Source organism: Ostrinia nubilalis, chromosome 4 (assembly GCF_963855985.1).
Source record: "Ostrinia nubilalis chromosome 4, ilOstNubi1.1, whole genome shotgun sequence".
In the NCBI taxonomy this organism is placed as follows: Eukaryota; Metazoa; Arthropoda; class Insecta; order Lepidoptera; family Crambidae; genus Ostrinia; species Ostrinia nubilalis.
Window position 1 is genome coordinate 18,095,945 of NC_087091.1, and position 14,535 is coordinate 18,110,479.

At 33.5% G+C, this 14,535-nt stretch overlaps 1 protein-coding gene across 1 annotated transcript in view; it reads right to left on the reverse strand.

Annotated features, from left to right (window-relative positions):
- The window catches only part of LOC135071286 (neuropeptide FF receptor 2-like), a 78,939-nt gene extending 77,359 nt beyond the window's left edge, over positions 1-1,580 (reverse strand). The window contains exon 1 of the mRNA XM_063965075.1: positions 1,366-1,580. Within this exon, the coding sequence (XP_063821145.1) occupies positions 1,366-1,580 (215 nt within the window). The remainder of the gene's footprint in view (positions 1-1,365) is intronic.
- Between the last annotated feature and the right edge of the window lie 12,955 nt (positions 1,581-14,535).

The following is a 14,535-nucleotide window of genomic DNA, read 5'->3' on the forward strand; positions in this document are numbered from 1 at the left end:
CCTTATTTGCTTACCGTTTAGACCTACCCTGGACTACGACAAACATTTTAAAACCAAAATCAGCTCAATCGGCCCGGCCGTTCTCGAGTTTTAATCAGACTAACGAACAGCAATTCATTTTTTTATATAGATTTCAATTCCGTAATTCTCATACATACATACATTTTTAAAATATCTGGATGTAAAGTGAAGCAAAAATTTTGAGAGGCGCACTTTGGTTCCCAAGAGCCCGTAGGGAAAGGGTTAATGTAATTAGCCTAGACCCAGAAGTGCGAGGCGCACAAGCTGTTACTGAAAAACAACATAAGTACGAGTTGTTTCGACGGCAACATGTGCGAATAATGTCTTTGAATTTTCAGGAACTTTTTTCAGCATTATTTTAATGCCCTGTGTCCGGAGCCATCTGAGGATACTGTCAAAACTGTTTAAAAACAATATAAATAACACTTGTTTCAACTTCAGGCGTTACCTAAATATTTTCTGTATGAACTGAAAGATAGCTGTGCTATGTAGCGCTGAAGTATTATCAACATCATAAAATATAAAACATTTATAGCCAAACAATCTCAATTTATATTCTAAACAATCATAACTCAGCTACTTAATTGTTTTCAAAAACTTTCAAAGATAATTTATTCATCTATTAATTTATTCGCTTAACTGAAAATAGAATACTTTACTGCAGTTTAAAAGGTCTTTAAAGATAAATAATTGGCTCGAAAAATTCTTTGATTTTTAATATTCTCTCTGAAAACTAATAAAACTCTAACAATAACGTTTTTGTAAACGCAAACTTGAAAGGTTTTTTTTATCGTCGCATCATCATTATTCTAAAGTCGTTCGCAGCTAAACTTTGTTGAGTTTAGTTATAAAATATTGTGACGTCATACAGCTCGTCAGTTCTTTTTTCAGCCAAGTCGAGTCTAACAGGGAAAATCAGTCTAGTAATTTCCTAAACATGTACAAAGGAAATGAGACGGTGGATAACCTTGCAACGGGTTTTAAGTCTACGTATAGTATTTGACAGCAAATTCATGAAGATGCAATGGAGGGTGGCACATTATTATTGATGATGACTTTTAAAATCGGTGATTTAGTCGGCTATTTCATGAACAAATTTTATGTAGGTACATCGGTCTCCTTAATAACTATACGTCAGCTAAACTTAAAAAAAATGTAAAATGAAAGAAGAAAATGTTTGTTTCATGGCCATGGTTTCACACACATAAGCCGTTTAAAGTTCTAACTTATAAAATAACTAATAAGTATTATAGGCTTACGCGTAGAGAGAATTGAGCTATTTTCATGGTTGTGTGTTATCAGTAACTCCTAAAACTAAGTAAAAAATAAAATAATCATACTCACTTCTTAGTATAGTTGCATTTCACGGCAACTACTATCAATAGTATGTTTGCTACTAATGATAGCAATATTATAGGAACATATAGAGTGATCAGTATGTGTTCCGGTTGAAAGAATATGTCCAATTCTGTCCCAAACTGGAATGTTCCGTTTAAGCCGACACTTAAATTTAACCCTTCTAGAGGGTTAAAATCCTTCACTGTCATATTCGGGATCATTTTTATCCCTTTTGCACATCAAGGCTAATGAAAAATTGTTGGCGAAGTGACACTGGACCGGTAGAATATATCACTGGGATTTGTTTGCACATTTTATTACACAATACCATGAATCACTCTTAAAAGAAACTAGGAGTAAGTCATTTTTAGTAGTCAAATGTATGATTTATCATTCTTTATTAACTTATCCACTTTCACGAAAGTTTTTGAATGGACCACTAAGTTCACAGCGCACTAAAGAAAACTTTCTCTCACATCAATATTAAATATAAAACTCTATCAATATCGGTATTATTATTTCTAAACACACTCAACACAGTTAAAGTTTCACTTTTGCTTGCTACGAAAAACTTTCAAAAAGCTTTTCTCGAATAGTTTCCGCACTTTCGCCTATCTTCGAGCTTTTGCCAAATTGCGTCCGCTGTATGGGGTGGCGCGAAAATGACTGAATGAAGGCATTTTCCCGCGGGAGCGAGAGGGCTGCTGTGCAAAAAAGAGGCAAGATTTCGAACTGAATGAAAAGGTGGTCCCGTGAATTTTTTAAGTTCGTGTATGCAACGTGCCGTAGTTTATTGTAGCGCGATCGCTTTATTGAAGACAAACGTTGTACATTATTTGTTTATTATTCGGATGGTATTTTCGGTACCGTGAAGCAGGCTTTTAGCGTGAACAATTGTGAGGATTCACGTAGTTCAGTAGTAATAAAGCAGGCTGTGATTGAGACCTACATAGGTACATCACACAAGACTTAGCCATAATATAGTTTGCCAAACTAACAACATCAACCCATTCAATTTTCGACAAATTATAACCAAGCAAGATTCCATAACAACATTTACCACCCACATTGATAACATAGTAAGTAACCTAAAATCTTTTAACAAATAAAATTCCAAACCACGTAGGCGAGAGCAACGCGTAAACCGATAGCGCCGCGCTTTCGCTGAATTTCAAAATGCCCAAAATAATTTAAAAAAAAACGTATTTCAATGTCCATTTTCCGTATAGAAATTATAATATTAATCTGAGCACGCAGACTGCTTATATTAATCTCATGAATTATCATGTAATTATGTTTAATATGTTTTGATTAATATGATGATGTACGACTAACATATTTCTAAGAACATTGTTACTAACTCTACTAATTAGTCTCTAAGTTCAAATTGTTACTAACCAAACTATTGACTGCTTTTGTCTGAAAATAAATGATTTTTATTTTTATTTTATTTATTTATTTAATATATGTTTGTGATCACAAACTACACGTGGCGTCTGAAGCCGCAGCCTTAAAATAGGTCGATGATCGGGATTTTGATTGAGTTTCATAGCGCGCATAGAGGAAGCTGTCCGGCAGTGGATTGACGTATTGTTATGGTAAAATATGTAAACATTGCATCTTTACACGCCGGCCTGGTGACCAACAAAGCTATGCTGGTGGATTAGAGACTGCTTTTTAGTTCCTTTGAATCCGGATTTTTGCAATGCTTTTTACTATACGGCTCTGTCAAAGTAATATCAGTCAACAAATCACTATATTCCAAGTTTAGGTATACAATTCCTGTAAAAAATATGAACTGCAATGTATCCTAGTCACAATTAATCCTGTATTAAGTATTTCAAAAGCGCGCGAGCCACAGATGCTCAAACACACGTTTAAGAGAGACTTAAATATTTAATTGGGTACTAAATCAGAGAACATAAAAATATCAGTAATAAATATTTTAGGCCAATTCCTCAACAAACAATCACTATAAATACCTCGTAGATCACGGGAACAGATTCATAAACAACTCCCGGGCAGGCATCGATTGTATTTGGCAGCGGAACAGATTTATCTAAATGAACAAAAAACAAATATTCTGCCTACACCTCTTCCATATCCAATTTTCAAGCTACTTTCTGCTGAGAATTACATTTATTATGTAACATTTTTTTTTTTGTTTTGAAGGTCCTTTGAATTATTGATTCGAAAAATTTTAAAAACAGGATATTGATGAGAATGAATAAAATAGTTTAGTTTGAAGAAAAGGTCGACCGGAAAAGATGCTACGTACCTATTACTTAAGTCTATTTGAAAAATGAATGTTTTGTAAGGGTCGTAGGTATCCGGAATTGTTTATTTGACAAAAATAGGTTTCATCGGTGTAATGTGTTTTCGTCTTGGGACTATCATCCATCACTTCCGGAGTTAAGTATCTGCGGCAAAACTTACTTATTTTTGTTATAAAATTCGGGAAAGTTTCGTTACAAAGAAAAGAACAACATACAACAACAAATCGAATTTGGTTTGAAAATAGATGTAGCAGTACCACAAGCAGTACAGTAGGTAGTGATAAAGGCGCGTAACTAAATAATTAAAATATTTAGGCCGATTGTGCTCATCAAAACAAACAAGTCTCAGCACAAAAAAGAAAATCTTTATAATACGTTTTCTTCGAAATGAAAAATACGAGTAACATTGTTACTTCATTATTTTGAAACACGTAGTCTGTAATAGACGAAACGATAAAATAATACAGAAGGAGTTAGCACAGTTACATCTTACGAAGTATGCTAAGCTAGGCCTGTCCTATAGACAATCTTTTGGCACAAGTTTTATGATTTACGCGACTTAGTTCAGTCAACATAATAATAGTCAGATATGATAATAGTGTGATACAGAACTTTTATGATGAATAAATCGTTAGGAAAACTAAAAAATTAAAAATTCATTTATTTTTGCAAATAGGCTTTAAAAAAGCGCTTTTACACTCAATAAGATAAACGATTAAAGCCAGACCAGTCTTGGCATAAAAGAAACCTTCTTAGCCGGTCCTAAACAAGCAAATGTCGATGGGCTCTCATATACGACGTATTTAACGGAGCTGCCCCGTGCGTCAACGGTTTTACTGCGTAGTTAAAGCGCAACAAATAAAATGCTAGCTTATTAGCATACGCAAATGATAGCAGCCATTACATACCATTAAAAAATCTTCAGATGCAACGTAAAACTACGAATAACAGACGTCTATTTAGCTGTAAAAAAGAACATTCAGTGAGTCTGAATGCTTTCATAGAATGCAAGATAGCGTTAAAACTGGAGCGCTACCCAATTCAATGTAACTTGAAGAGATAACAACGCATTTACATGTTACATGACGTACTTTGTTTTATCAGCCACCTCTCTATATAATATTTTCAAAATGTACATCATTTCAAAATTGTCACATAACAATCTTATTTATTTTAACTTGATAATAATTTGTCTATTTAGCTAAGAGGCAAGTCATACACACACAGTCACAGTTCATTTTTAGTAAAAAAAATGTTATGACGATTGCAGGAAGTATTAAAAAAAAACTGACTGTCTTCATTTAACTATGCAGGTAGTAAACTGTTATACTAGCGACGTGTGATGACGTAGGCAATAACTGGAATGACGTCATCATGAACTTCCAAATCGCAACAAGACGGATTGCTACAGAGATTACGATCTCGAGGGATTCCGGGGGCTATAATAAAAGAAAATCACGCATTTTTCGGCAAGAAACACAATACGAAATTATTTATAACAGCAATTTTCACCACACGTCCTTTGGTTGAAGGTTTAAGTGTACAACTACATAGATATTGTTCGTTCGTTTCAGCCAAATGACGTCCACTGCTGAACAAAGGCTTCCCCCTGAGATTTCCATAACGATCGGTTCTGCACTGTCCGCATCCAGATGTACACACGACAGCACATCAGGTTACCCATTTTTGTTGCAAACTCGCCCCTATTACAACTGCAAAAGTCTGTTGTCTGTACTTCCCGCGACCTTCACTAGATCATCGGTTCACCTAGATATACACCTCTTTATTTGATACCGTTATACTAACGTACAAAGCTTGCGTGTTAGAATGCATTCCACACACATGCTTCTTCATCATTATCATTTCAGCCATAGGACGTCCACTGCTGCTGAACATAGGCCTCCCCCAATGACTTTTTTTTTTTATTTTTATATTAGTGCCACTGAAATGCACTTGCAACTGGTGCTAACGGTTTACTCCAATTGCAATGCGGTGTTTTAGATGGAGATTTTGTGGGTGTTCATTTATTAAAATCTTTCAGGCTGTTTACTATATACCACATCGCACGGTTGATAGCGGCCTGCATCCAGCGCCTTCCTGCTACCTTTATCAGGTCGTCGGTCCACCTTATGGGTGGACATCACACGCTGCGTTTTCCGGTACGTGGCCTCCACTCCAGAACCTTGCTGCCCCATCGGCCGTCAGTTCTGCGTGCTATGTGCCCTGCCCATTGCCACTTCAGCTTGCTAATCCGTCGGAGAATAATAGGTTTAAAGGTGCCGAAAAGGGCAAGTTACATCTCTTCCTTTATGGTCACATATTACGAGAAGTATCAGATGAAATTGAGATCAAAAGCAGACTTATCTTAAATGAAAATGTAGTAAACCTAGTGATTTGTCACTTCAAACCTTTTTTCCTTTGATGGAGCTCCAATTGTCGTCGCTTGGTGCTAGGTAATTTGCGTGGGGTGTCACGTGTACAAATAATAATGTTCTGTCAACCCTTACCCATGTGATATGCCATAGAATAATTTGAATTAGGTATTAAGCTCAAACTAAAGGAATATTTAGAAGTCAATTCTTTTTTGTTATTATTTCGCGAATCGAGATGACATAAAATAGAAGCTCCAAACGGGACTGATCCCACCTCCATTACTACCGATGCAAATCCTTTGATGGTCAAGTTCATCCCTGGGGAAAGTTAAACTTCTAACAATATTATGTTTACCGACCTCTATTTTTTAACAACATAATTATAAATTGTAATGTGACATGCAAAAAACGTTTTGAATTTGAATTTGTATATCTAACTAGCTGACCCGGCGAACTTTGTGCCGCCTTAATGGCAATAAATAAGCAGACTTTTTTTTATTTCGAACGGAATAAAAAGTATCCTATGTCCTTCTCCTGGCTCTAAACTACCTCCCTGACAATTTTCAGCTAAATCAGTTCAGCCGTTCTTGAGTTATAAGTGGAGTAACTAACACGACTTTCTTTTATATATCGATGCCTCCTAAGTAAATAATCGTAAGCCACAAAATATCAATTTTGATTTTATAAGCATTTTATAATTACTAAAATACGTATTATCGAACCCGCGAACAAAAATTGCAATATCATTTAAAATAAAAGATTTTTCACACGTATTCAATCGTATGTAATCCACGATCGCAACGTATACTATCGTAATGTCCTGTGCGATCGTCTACAGGGGAGAAGCTGTTTGGTTCACCGCTAGCGAGCGCATACTATTAGGTAAGTAGTAATTACAGTTTTTCTTTTGGTGTTGTAAAATTGCCTTATATTTTGTTACTAGCTATTCAAAACTATAGTAATTAACACATACGATTCTTTACGTTCCTTTTTTAAGCTAACAAAGTATCGTATGTTTTACATACCATGATAAACGTTGTCAATTAAATTTATTTTTTATCGTATGTAATACATACGATTATTAACGTGGTTTGTTTTCGTACGTTTGATATTGTATGTGCAATTTAATATTGTTTACGTTGGTAAATTGAGTATTTATTCCTATTGTAACGTTTAATTACGATTTTTTCGTCTTCGTTGTGAAGTTAAATTATATTTTATGTTTGTGTTTTTTTAATATTTTCAGATTCGCCATTGCCTGAAGGAGCTGATTTAATAGAAATCCAAGCATTTTCTAATTTGATCTCCAGTGATTTACTTAGTGATGAAGGTACTTCGATCCTACTAATATTATAAATGCGAAAGTTAGGATGTCTGGATATCAGGTTGTCTGGAAATTTGTAACTCTTTCGCGCAAAAACTACCGAACAGATTTTGATGAAACTTTACAGTATTTTTGTTTATAACCCAGAATAACATAAAATATAGGCTATAATTTATGACGATCTGTGACAAACTAAATTTCTTTAATTAGTGACATTTTTATGTATTTTTATAAGTAATCAATAATAGGTAAAAAGCTTTATAACTAAAAAAAGTAAATCTGAATCACTCTCAGCATTATGATTAAAAGAATCTACAAGAAGATTGTGATAGAATTGGTGATGCACCGCTGGAATGACACCTCTAGTACAAAGGCTTACCAAGTATTTTTTTTTAACTTTGGTTATAGGTAGCATATTTTATGGTTAAAAAGGAAGCAAACATCAGAGTAATCTTGCTGTCGTCGTCTCGTGTTAGTTTTAGTAACAACAGTCATATATTGAGACTCATCCAAATGATATTTATAATGGAGTTTATTTGAACACAACATCACCGTTCAAGTTCTTAGTCCAATTTTTGCAGCCTAGGATTGACTCAAAATCCAAAAATTTGGTATGATGCAACTCGATTACAGTATATGGTTTCCCATCTTGTTTAGCCCATCGTACCAATGAAAACCATTCTAAAGGAGTATAAATACATTTATTTTTGGCACATCTTTCAATCAAAGCATGAAACTACAACCATGTACTGTAATCGAGTTGGATCATACCAAATTTTTGGATTTTAAGTCAACCTTAGGCTGTAAAAATTGGACCAAGAACTTGAACGCTGTTGTGCAATGGATGAAAATAAAAGAAGTCAAGGTGCTTCCTTCTGAGCCAAATAAACTCCATTATAAATATCATTTGGATGAGTCTCAATATATGACTGTTGTTACTAAAACTAACACGAGACGACGACAGCAAGATTACTCTGATGTTTGCCCCCTTTTTAACCATGTGCTACTATAACCAAAGTTAAAAAAATTACTTGGTAAGCCTTTGTACTAGTGGTGTCATTCCAGCGGTGCATCACCAATTCTATCACAATCTTCTTGTAGATTCTTCTAATCATAATGCTGAGACTGATTCAGATTAACTTTTTTTGGTTATAAAGTTTTTTACCTATTATTGATTACTTATAAAAATACATAAAAATGTAACTAAATAAAATAAATATCTTTAAAAGTCCAGTAGAAAAAAATAACTCATAACTTAAACTTAATTGATTTCAGAAAAAAAAAACACAATTTACTGAATTATCATTAATTATTATTCATGTTACCTATTATATAGATTCCTTATGTACAATTTTTGAATAATATTTGAGGCTCTAATAAGATTAAATACTATTTTTTTTTAAGTAAGAACAATAACGATATAACTTTGTTAATTGATTTTATCAATTAAGAATAGATTTTGCTTATTTTAAGGTTAATAAAGAAGATAAATATTCCTTTTATCACTTTATAAATAAAACTTTTTAATTTAATCGTATTTGCTATGTTTCAAAAATAATCAATGTTTATTAGAAAACAAAAAAAAATTTATTTGATCTCGTCAGTTAATTACTTTCGATTTAATTATTTGTAATAACTTCACATTCTATGTTAATTTAAAACTATTTTAATTATATTTTCATAAGAAAGAAAGACTGTTATAACGTGATTCTTTGGTACAAATTAATAAATATGGTATTAAAACAGAGGTTTCATTTCAAGACTTTCATTGTGTTCAAATTGATTTTGTGAATCCTTTTTTCCAAAATAGATGAGTACCTAATTGAATAATTTAGTTTTAGCATGAATTTACAATGAAAAATTAATAAATATGTAACATACCTTCGACAGTATAAATTATTATGTTCCCGTACAATGGAGTATGTGGCTCTTACTATATATTTTACCTACAGCTAGACAAAGTAAATAATTGTATAGTTATGTTACGATTTCTATGACTAATTTTATCCGCCGTAAAACACCGTAACAACAATATCTCCAAAACTACAATATATTTACAAATAAATGTTATTGTATGAGAATACACCTTAAATTGACTATAAGTTTTGAAAAAATCGTATCCCTAGCTCAAAAGATGGGAAAACTGCACACATAAATATCTTTAAATGGCTCTACTGTAAAGTTTGGTTTTAAGACATACGATAGTTTACTTAGGAGGCATCGATATATAGATGAAGTCAGCGCGACGATCGAATCGATCCTAACAAGAATCGAGCTGGATTTCTCTCGATCTGTCATTAGGATGCCGAGATCTAATTATGGATAGTCCGACTCGTTACGTATTACGGTGATTGCATATCGATGCTGGCGATTAAAACCACAAATCACGTAACTAATACCTTACAACCCTTGTTAAGATTTCATTGTAACTCACGTTGTATGTTTAAAAGATAAATAACCTTTACCTAATGCTTAAAATGTAATTAAATTATCACAAACAATAGTTTACTCTACAAAAGTAGAGCTGCCTATTTGTAAAACAAATCATGTATTGAAAGTGGTACTGACTACGTCAAGGCTATAAAATAGGAAATTATTTTATAAAAATGAGTTTTTTGTGCTGCTTTTTCTGTGCACTGGTTCAAAATGCAAGCAATGGTAGGATTATATTACAGACACGTGTAAGTAATTAGTGTCCTTTAATAGTGGCTATTTTTATGCAGGTTTCAACAAAAGCGACTGAAAAATGTTTACATTTTCATTGTAATGAACCATTATATAAACTTTGTTACAAGCTTTATATTTTTATTATTTTTTTGTAAATCAATTACTTATTGCAACTTGTTTTTACAACTCAGAATTGTACTATGTACAGTCGCAGAATGAAAAGGTTCGTCACCTTAGTGTCGGTTTTCGCTTGCACTAGGTACTGTAAGAGTCAAACCTGCCAACATAACAGTGCAAGAAACAGTGCTGCTAACATTTAAATAAATATGACGTTTGCTTACAAATAAGGTTTTGCTTGTTTATTTTTCTATCCCATCAGTGCAATGCAATGATGACATTGACCAATTGACAATAGTTTTTTTTATTTAATAGAAATAATAATGGCAGGTTGAACCAACAAGAAGGTTTTAGTTTATCAATCATAATAATCTTCTAGACAAGATAAATCGTCAAACAACTTTGATCTGGATAATTTTGAACTTTACTGACGAACAGTTAAAGATTATTTTCTCTAACTCGAGATTATTCTGTAACATAGTTTCAAAAGGTAATAATAATATGTGCTCGCGATTCGTTGAAGGAATCAATTTGAAAACTGACGAACCTTTTCATTCCGTGACTGTACATAAAAAGGTTAATTACTTTTTAGCAACTAATTGATTTTCTTTCCTGTCCCATTTCAAAGAGGTTGATCGTTACATTTATTCCAATATCCTTTTATTAAAATTCTTTGTAATTTTTCCGGTTTTTTAAATGGAGGAAGTCAGGGAGTTTTGTCAAAACCTCTTCGTGTTAAAAAATAACGTTACCAAAGTTTGTCACTGAATTACTACAAAAGTACTTTCATTCTTCTAAACTATGATGTAATTTCTTGGCTGAGTAACCAGAACGGTGACTAGAACGGTCATCATTTATTAATGGACCAGCGCTTACCTCAGCATTTGCTTGCGTATAATAGAATGACTACAGTCGACAACATGAGACCGTACTGTTTTTCTGTACTGTACTGTTGTCTGAAAAACAGTACGGTTTACAACTGTTACTTAAAACACTACAGTGTAACATCCCGCGATTAAAATTACTGATACTTCATGAATGCTTTTAAGCAGTTTAGATCAGTGAGCCTTTAATTAAAACGTTCTCTATTTATATTTTGATATCAATTTCTAGGGACCTGTACAGCGGGATAGAAATTCTTATCGTTAAGTAATTTGACCAGATTCCAAGTGAAATTTTATATTCAGAAAATGTTTGCCGGTTTGTGAACTCTACTGTATTATAGCTTGGTCATATTAAAGAAAATTATGTTTGCCATTTTCAGAAAATTAAATAAGTTTGTGTAAGAAATCTTTGAAACTTGCCGGTTGCTCTCGGACGGAGTTAATTTGGAACGAAGAAAGTCATGCCACTTGTTACTTATTTACTTGTTGGAAACGAAAAATAAGATTTCTTTATAATTAAAACAGATCTTTGAGCTACTAAATATTGTTAACTACGTCAGTATAGTTACATGAACATTTTTTTAGTTAGAGAAATTAATTCAATTTATTAGTGAACATGGCGTGGACTGGTCAATTCTAGAGTTGCAGATGACATGTAACGTCAATAATATAATGTATATGTAGGCATGCCTGAATCTACAAGTCAAAACATCATTTAGTGATATGAAACGTCTGTAATTTTATACATTCATCATCATCATCATTTCACCCACAGTACTTGCATTTCTGAACAAAGGCCTCTTTCAATGATTTCGATACTGCCTCGTTGGTAGAGGCCTGTATCCAGCGCCTTTTTTATGGGGCCGGAGGCAAACGAGAAGATGTATCACCTGATGGTAAATGATTATCGTCGCCCAAAGACACTAATAGTCCCAGGGGCGTTACACGTGCGTTGTTAGCCTTTGAGGTGAAAATACGCTCTCTTTTGAAAGTTTATAGGTCGTATCGGTCCGGAAATTCCGCAAACGACAGTCCATCCCACAGCCTTCCTGCTATTAGGTCGTTGGTCCACCTTCTGGGTGAACGTCTCACGCTATTTTTTCTATACATTAAAGTATTTAATAAAGAAATCTTCATAAGTTAATCACATAAACAGGTTCAATGTTTGCACAATTTTTGACTCAACTGTAGCAAATGACTTCCACCTGACTACAAAAAGTAATGCAAATCGCAAGTTCATAATAAGCCGCGGTGGAAACTCACATTCGGAAGTTTGTTTCAGACAAACATAAGGATATAAGAACAGTCACTACATTTTTTTAATAGGGGTCAATTCTGTAGAATGAGTACCTACTGCAGTTTGATTAAGATCTACCTACTGAAATTTAAATAAACATTTCGTTATTAATTAAAATAGAAAGACACGGTTCTTACCGCGACATTTTATGAATGAGTTACATTATGTACTCACGGCTTGACGTTTCGGCTGCTATGCTGCAGCCGTCGTCACAAGCAATTCGTTATTAATTATTATTTTCGATAGAGTAATTTTACACATAAAAATCCAGGGATAAAAAGTAGTAAAATAAAATTCAGCAGTGGTGCATCCAAGACGTAGTTCTAAGAAGAAGAAAGTTCATCTTACAAAATAAATACCATAATTTCCTACATTATTTAAGATAGAGCTAAAATAAACCATGTTTTTGTTGTTATAAGGCTGTAGCTCGAGTATAATGTGCTCATATTTTTACCTACCCTACCCGGCACAAAGTTAAATGTTAGAACCTTGCCCTTTCCATTGAATCAGGGTTATTGTTGAATTACACGAGATGAAAATTCATTCTCATTATTTGAAAACTCAAAAGGGTCGAAGAGGCTCAGAACAAGAAGCATAATTTGGAAGATATTTTTCCCTCTCCATTAAAAAAACATAGATGTTACCCATTCCGTGTATTTATGTAAGGAGAAGGACTTTTTCTTCTAATAATATTAAGTATTTTATAATATTTTTTTATGGTGAGAGCGACATGTTAGCGCTGCATTTGTAAGATTCTATCTAATATTATAAAAAATAAATATTTTTAAAATGTTTTATTTTTTGGAAAAAAAAGGATTACTTTTTTTGTATTGCATACTTATTCATCTCGTTAACCAATCTTGATAAACTAAATAAAGATTCACCATAATAGCCCAGTGAAGACGGGGTTCGAACCCGCGTTCTTTGGCGTTCTTTGGATCTCGAGTTAGCCAGACCGGCACCGACGCACTGTGAACCAAAAGGCCAATCTAGCTGGACAAAATTATTTAAGGCTTGGAATAGGTACTAAACGCTTTAAAAACTCTTACTTTGATATAATATGTTAAAAGAAATGAACAGAAGCTTTTAATAATGATAAAACTAAAAACCAGCATAAGCTGACCCTCTTTATTAAACATTTTGTACGTGTATGGAGGTCTAGTTAAACTGGACTGTTTAGTTAAGGTAAATTATTGTTTTTTTTTTATACTGGTGCTTGATATTTTAACATCATTGCATTAGTTCTGTAAAAGTACTAAGGTATAATGCTAACACTAAGCCTAAGTACTTTTAAGATGGCTTTCTATACTGAAAATTACAAAGCTGAAGACCTTGTTTGCTACGCGCTAATTTCAGGAACTAAGCTACAGCCCGATTTGAAAAATTATTTTTGTATTGGAAAGCCCATTTATCATGAAAGGCATTAGTCGATATAACACCCTACAGCCAACAGGGGTGGAGCAGTAAAGAAAAATTTTGCAAAACGGGAAGTATTATTCAAACTACTTTTACGCATACAAAGACGCGAGCACAGCTGGTTAATAAATAATGGAAATTAAATAAAACTATAACAATACTTGGCCGGCCATTACTAAATCGTCAGTAGGTACTGCAGGACTTAAATAAATCGTCAACTCGTTGCGTCTTCTTTTTGTTTTGAACGTGGCTTGGACGAAGTCAATCTTTGGGCGACCAGGACTTGAAGTACTAGATTGACTTTCTGAAGATGACGTAGATGGATGCAAAATACGTGTATCAATTTGAAGTTTTCACCATTCAGCCATTCAACACCAATCGGCCTTGTCACAAAATCGTCCCGAATTTTACCAAACTGAACCCATTTTTTGCCTAATTTTGAGCTAATCTGACTAAATTCTTTATAATGTTTCTTAAACAACACTCCATAACCTCTTTTTAGTCTTATCTAGCTAAGAAATAATCGAATAGTCCTGAAATTGTATTGTTTTTGTGTGTTTTAACCATTCGTAATAAAACTCGCTTCGGGTCACCGCCACTACGTTTTCTGCAAAAAAATCAAAGTTGTGCTTCAGTGTGCTGTCTACAACCTACAATTTTTTTTGTAGCTCACATATGTGGCTACTTCATATAAAAAATCCAGCTCGGGGACATGAGGGGACATGTAGTTCCTGGTCTCGCAAATACAGAAAAACGTGAAAAAATACGAATTTTCATTTTATTTCTACATGTATCTTAACTAATTAATAGACTTTAGGAATAT